Source organism: Rhamphochromis longiceps, linkage group LG3 (assembly GCF_057381845.1).
Source record: "Rhamphochromis longiceps isolate RC_006_pf linkage group LG3, R_longiceps_female_GT1.1, whole genome shotgun sequence".
NCBI classification, from domain to species: domain Eukaryota; kingdom Metazoa; phylum Chordata; class Actinopteri; order Cichliformes; family Cichlidae; genus Rhamphochromis; species Rhamphochromis longiceps.
In genome coordinates, this window is record NC_140559.1 from 862956 (window position 1) to 869384 (window position 6429).

At 38.4% G+C, this 6429-nt stretch overlaps 2 protein-coding genes across 3 annotated transcripts; both read left to right on the forward strand.

Moving 5' to 3' along the window:
- Nucleotides 1-603: 603 nt before the first annotated feature.
- On the forward strand, nucleotides 604-6097 carry LOC146672431 (uncharacterized). 2 transcript variants are annotated; one of them, XM_085386004.1, is made up of 4 exons: nucleotides 604-696; nucleotides 3452-3844; nucleotides 4395-4511; nucleotides 5021-6097. In XM_085386004.1, exons 1-4 carry the CDS (start codon nucleotides 619-621, stop codon nucleotides 6095-6097), a joined length of 1665 nt encoding a protein of 554 aa, XP_085242130.1. In that variant the 5' UTR covers nucleotides 604-618. The 2 variants fall into 2 exon arrangements, with proteins under 2 accessions (XP_085242130.1, XP_085242124.1); XM_085385998.1 differs by lacking the exons at nucleotides 604-696; nucleotides 4395-4511 and adding an exon at nucleotides 2894-3076.
- LOC146672432 (uncharacterized) lies at nucleotides 2179-2913 on the forward strand. Its single transcript, XM_085402580.1, has one exon. The coding sequence runs from the start codon at nucleotides 2377-2379 to the stop codon at nucleotides 2911-2913; it is 537 nt and encodes a 178-aa protein (XP_085258706.1). The 5' UTR covers nucleotides 2179-2376.
- Nucleotides 6098-6429: the final 332 nt, after the last annotated feature.

Sequence of the window (6429 nt, forward strand, 5' to 3'; positions counted from 1 at the left end):
TGAGGTGACCAAATACTTATTTTCCACCCTGATTTACGAATAAATTCTTTACAAATCCTACCATGTGAATTCATGGATTTTTTTTTCACATTCTGTCTCTCACAGTTGAAGTGTACCTCTGGTGCAAATTACTGACCTCTGTCATCATTTTAAGTGGGGGAACTTGCACAATCGGTGGCTGACTAAATACTTTTTTGCCCCACTGTACATGTCGAACAGCAACTCCCATTTAAACTGTGGCAAAGTTCACATTTGTGTCTCTTTCAAAATGTATTTAAAAAAAATTAAGATCACCAGACTAAAACATCTTTTATATCCTTATTTATTCATTGTGGTTCAGTAACTCGCACGACTACGGAGCCCCCCAGGGGACATGGGAGAAAAAAAAATTAGGGAGAAAAAAAAAAATTAAGACGGACTTTTGCGAGATCTCGCAAAAGTATTGCGAGCGCTCGCAAAAGTATTGCGAGATCTCGCAAAAGTATTGCGAGCGCTCGCAAAAGTATTGCGAGATCTCGCAAAAGTATTGCGAGCTCTCGCAAAAGATCCCGCTCCTTTTTGATAGCGTTTCAGTTGAAGGGTGCGGTGCTACGGTACGGGGCTCCATACGGTGCGGACATGGAGGAGGATTTAGAACATTTCTTGCGGTCAAGAGAGGTCCCACACGACGACATCATGCACATGCAACAAGACAAAGTACGTATAAACAACAAAGCATTAAACACCGCGGTTCAAAAGGCGAGTAACTTGTTGAAAAACCGAGGTCGTATATGCAGGCCTTTAATGTTAATTCTTGTAAATATGTTCAGGTTCATTAAATGCACATATGTTTTGAAATTTCAAATCGTGTCCAAATTCATGGGCTGCATCCTCCCGAGGACTCGGGCTTCGTGGTCTACGTGGGCCGGGTCCTCAGAACGGCTGGGGAAATTGGACGGTCTAGCCTTCTGATTAGCGTCACCGCTGTCTCGGTGGAGTGTAATAAGCTCGTCCGTCTGCTCCTTTCTATCTAAAATATAAGACGACACTGGAGTAAATTCTCGACCATCTCGCACTTCTGTTTAATCAGTTTTCTGTGTGACGTTGATTAAGCGCTGTAAAACCAATGTGGAACCCACCCAGGGGATTAATAAAGTTTTATTTTATCGAATTTAATCTAATAACTTTAATCTCAGCCAAACCGTTTTACTCACGAACAAATGAAACACTGAAAAAAGCCAAACATTAACATTTTTAGGTTGTCTAAGTGTTTTATATATTAAGTTTAGCCTGAGTAGCTAAAGTCCGCGGTGATCTGAAAATAATATGCCGGGAGTTGTGCCGTTCTTGGCGGCTTTAGTGACCCTTGAGCTCTCGGCTACCTATCGAGCTGGTGGGTAACAGACATCAAGGAAAACGTCGAAGCACTTTTGCAAATATGCGATATCTTGATAAACCGAGAAGATATTTCAAGTTTATACACCCACGTTCTCCCCTGAAATATATTAAAAAAAAATTTGTGACCCAGAAAGATTAATAACGGTCATTTTAAAACTTATTAACGGCCGCCATTACCGGAAACTGGAGTTTGGCTGGGCTGCACTTTGAATTCTGGGATATGGTGGGCCACGAAGCACACACCGGACCAATCCTTCAAATTCGGTGAAAAGTGAATGTTTGTAATTCTTTGTATTACACCCCCTGGCATATGTTAATTTTGTTCTGGTTGTATACATGTTCTGTATACTGTTTCTTAATAAAGTTCAATAATTAAAAAAAAAAAAATAGGTGAAAAGGAGGACGCATTTGTCTGCTGCATTCGGAGGAGTTTACGAATTTAAAATAGAATCTTTGTAGAGATTGCCATAATTGTTGTACATTTCTGTGCAAATAAAAAAAAAAAGGAGTCTACGAATTTGGATAGCCTTCGGTGCATCGCTGTGACATAATCGGTCTACAAAAGCGTCCTCAGGAGGATGCAGCCCATGAATTTTGACAATGTGATAAATACAGTTTAAAAAAAAAAAGAGGTTGCAGCCCATGAATTTGGATGTTGTTATCTGGCTGTGCCATTACCATGGTAACATGGACACCATGACACAAAATACTTGGTGGAACTTACCTTACTTATACCTTACTAGCAAAATATTTTTTAGTAACGTAGTATATAAATATCTACTACTATTACTATACTAATACTAACACAGCAACAGTAAAGTAATAAGACAGAAGTTGACAGAGTAACTTTTGATAATGATCATGAACAGTGATTAAGAACTCTATTCTAATACAGTTAGTATTCCATGTGTGCTAGTGTGGCTTCCTAGAGTAAAAGTATATTAATACCATTTCTCTAATGTTTTATGTCTGCAGGTGGATAAGGCAGTGCTGTCCGTCATGACTGATGGACAAATGGCAAAATACATAAGGACATATGGTGACAGACTAGCTGTCCAGTCCTTCTGTCAACAAACTAAGTACAGCACAGATAAAGAGACTGTTCTGCAGAACCTAAGAGATAAAATTGCCGCACGGAAAGTAAGATCAAAAACCAAAGGAGTGCTGTGTGGTTCATCATGCGTGTTCCAAAAGCAAAGTGAAGGGATGGCAAGACAGAGAAATACTGCAGCAGAGAAGACCTGCAGAAAAATAGAAATCGGATGGCTTCATTTAAGCAGTAATGAATACCGTCAAGTGAGAACCAGAAATGGTGGAGGAACAAGACATGCAACTGTGGAAAAAACTACAACTGTAGCTAAGATTTTGGAAATGGGAAAGGACCTGTTTTTTCCAGATGGGTACTCGCCAAAAGGGAGAGTTGAAGACTTTGTCATTGATATCTGTGATTTTAAAAGAAATCCGATTGCTTTAGATGTCACTGTTGGCAAACTTTATGAACAAACCAAATTGAAGCTCCTGAGATTTTACATTTGAAACACTGTTAACAGTTCAGTCCTCATCTGAAGAGGATTTTTCTGTCAGCATAACTGAAGAAGATTCACCGGTGACATTACTTGGATTTGACAGTGAGACAGATGATTTTGTCCCAGATCTACTTGAACATGGGGATTCATCTGACAGTGACACTGGCAAACAGGTTTGTTAAAATAAGAAAGTTATTATTAAAAATAATGATCACTTTAAAGTTACTGTATTTTGTTGTGTTTAGTAGTGCTCGGTGGTAACATGCGACATTTTCTAATTTTGTTGTACTATTGTACTAGGTTTGACTGTGCAACTGCAATAAAGAGTTGTGTTATTCAAGTGCTTTATGTACATCTACGAATATTTGCACTTCTGTAGGATGAAATTATTCCAGGAATTTGTTGTTGACTTGTGTGGTAAGGTACATTTAATACATCTGTGAAAGACTTACAGCTTTGTATTCATTAACATGTACAAAATGACTGGCTGCTGAAAAAATAATTGAATTATTTTCGTTTGTGTCTTGTGTTTGTTTTCTGGTTCACAGATTCACAATTTCCAGATGGAACCCAATCCAAAAAAACTGAAATCACTCTGTGAGGCAGTGACAACACAAAGTCCAGGAAAATCCCATCATATGCATTCAACCCCAACAGACATTAAAAACACTGTCGTGGGACAGCGGCAGCAGACTGACTCAAGTGATCATGATTTCCCTGACCACTGCTCTGAAATTATTGATCTGACCAGTATAGTTCCTAACAAATCCTTCAAACTAGAGTCCCGGGCCAAACTTCCAGAAGATTTGGAATGTCATTTTCCACACATAGACGAAGCGGATACGGTTGTATGGAATCCTGAAGAGGATCTTGTCAGAGCAGATGGTGATGACACAGTCGTGATAACCCTGAATTATGTCAACAGTGAGGATCTCAGACAGGTAAGACCATGGACAGTTGTGGTTGATATGGTTCAAGTGTGACAAAATATGGAAATTTATTAATAATCAAATTCAGTAACTTGCATAGTTCTGCTTTTAAAAAAGCTGATCATGCATTCCTGCTTGGACAAAATTTAAGCATGTGTGTTATTTTCTGTAATATTCTTTTGGATCTTAAAAGAAATAACTTACAGTACTGTGAAACAATTTTTCGATTTCTATTAATCAGAATTCATCTCTTGTTTGTTTAAAACTTGATTTTTTACAGCAATAATACAACATTTTAAGTAGCAATAAGTACATCAAGATCTGATAAAAACCTGTGGAATTCCACTGTAATATGTCTTTTTACTCTTGTAAGTGAGACATGTAGGCTGAAAATAAAGTGGTGTATTTTTGTTCTATTTCTTAATACCTATTGACATATTTTGCAGACTTTTTAAGAACATTCATGACTTAGAATAGGCCAAGGTAGAAGATTGAAGAAGAGTCTTCTAATCTTGAAGGGTTAAGGTGTCTGTTGTCAATTAATGCAATACTTCCTTCTCAGAATGCCGACACAAATGGATTACCTATGGATGGTTTCCTGCTACCATTGTCTTCAGCTAATGGCTTGCCCACACCCCATATGCAGTCAATACAAGAGGAAGCACCCCAGATTGCACAGGTAAGATGGATCAATTCAGGCAACCATAAACACCTACCTTTACATACTGTAGAGATGCCAAAAATGTCATGCTATTTTCTGAGGATATGGCAGTTTGTGGGTCTATTTGAATTAAAAGGATATTGTCAGTTGAGAGACAATTCCAGTGTTTTACATTAACATAAGATTAAACAGGAAATTTAGTCTTGAAATCAAATTATTTACATAACACAGCAGTGAGACATTGTTTTGGTGTCACTATTGTGTTCTCTACCTATTTTGCACAGAAGTGAGTCTTCTCATACATGTAAAGAACACTTGTATAATTTTCTGTGAGGCATACAAGGACATCCATCAGGCCACAATGTTAATGTTATATATAAATTGTCAGTGCAACCATGGTTTGGGAATGTACAGCCCACTAAAATTAGACAAATAAATTTCAAACTTTTTCAGAACATTGATATTGTGTAATCTGTACAATTCATTTGCATTTCTTATGGAATGTGCATGTTTTGTCTTTTACTCAGGACCATGGACTGAATTTCATCGCACAAGGTTTGCGTTTAGATTCAAGCAACCAACTTTCCCCATCAAATTCAGGAGACCCACAGAGCCCCCTACATGTATCAATTCGCAGGATAAAAGTTGTTGATGATCTTTTGGCTGTATTTATGGACAGTCGCATTCTGAATGTGACTTTAAAGATGAACTTTGTAAATGAAAATGCTGTTGATGATGCTGGGGTGTCAAGGGAGGTTTACACTGCATTTTGGGAGCAATTTTTGGAACAGTGTGAATGTGAAAATGAACGAGTTCCAAGGCTGAGGCCAGACTTTAGTGAGGCTGAATGGCAAGCAGTTGGACAGATATGGGTGAAAGGCTTACTAGACCATGGTGTCTTTCCAGTGAGGCTGTCAAGGGCTTTCATTTTAGCTTTCATCCACGGAATGGACTCAGTTGATGTAGACATTCTGATTGCATCGTTTCTCAACTATCTCCCTCCTGTTGAGAGATCAGCTGTTGAGAAGGCGCTCCAAGGCACAATGGATGAAAATAATGAAGAGGACCTGCTTGACCTTTTTACAAGGATGGGTTCCCACTTCCTACCACCTAAGAACAACATGCAGCCTGACATTGAAACAATGGCTCATAAGGCCATTCTCCAAGAGCCAAAGTATATAATGGATTGCTTCTCCACACCCATGGCACATCTGCAGCTGAAACTGGCAGACAAGGAAAGTGTGTTATCTCTGTATGAGACAAAGAAGGCCACAGGCAAAAGACTAGTGCAGCTATTTGAAGCAACAAAAATCATGCTGTCTCACGGAGAACAAACAACGTTTAACCATCTTCAGCGTTATGTTAAAAACGCTGATGAAACCAAAGCTGAAAAAATCCTGCGCTTCTGCACAGGATCTTCTGTGATATGTATTGACAAAATTTTGGTGTGCTTTAATGCTGAAACTGGGCTCAACAGAAGGCCTGTTGCTCACACCTGTGGAGCTACCCTTGAAGTGCCATGCACTTACAGTTCTCATCCTGAATTTCATACAGAGTTCGACAATGTCCTTTCCAGCAATTACTTTGAAATGGACATCATTTGAACTTGATGAGTGTACTAATGGTTAGAGCTGTAATTTTTATTTGTATAATTATCCTTGAGTTCATAAATTCTGTCTTGTTTCATTTTGTCATTGAAGCATTTGATATATTCAGCCGTATAACAAGCAGTCACAAATTTAATTTTCTGATGGTTTAGTTGTATGTTAGGTCAGATTTCACAAGGACTCTTTATTGTTTAAAATTCTTTGAAAATGACCGCATCTTTAACTTCTGTTGAAAACAAGGTTTGTGTTTAGCGTTAGAGGGACAGATCACATCAAAATTTGCTGTACACATTGTCATTGTTTTCTTTTACTCTTGCCATCAGCCAGAA

What these genes read in the sequence shown, in the direction of transcription:
- LOC146672431 (XM_085386004.1), top strand. Translation starts at nt 619, where the DNA reads ATGGAGGAGGATTTAGAACATTTCTTGCGGTCAAGAGAGGTCCCACAC. An exon ending in TGCACATGCAACAAGACAAA is followed by an intron (nt 697 to 3,451) that starts GTACGTATAAAC and finishes TCTGGTTCACAG; the next exon opens with ATTCACAATTTCCAGATGGA. An exon ending in AAGCACCCCAGATTGCACAG is followed by an intron (nt 4,512 to 5,020) that starts GTAAGATGGATC and finishes TCTTTTACTCAG; the next exon opens with GACCATGGACTGAATTTCAT.
- LOC146672432 (XM_085402580.1), top strand. Translation starts at nt 2,377, where the DNA reads ATGACTGATGGACAAATGGCAAAATACATAAGGACATATGGTGACAGA.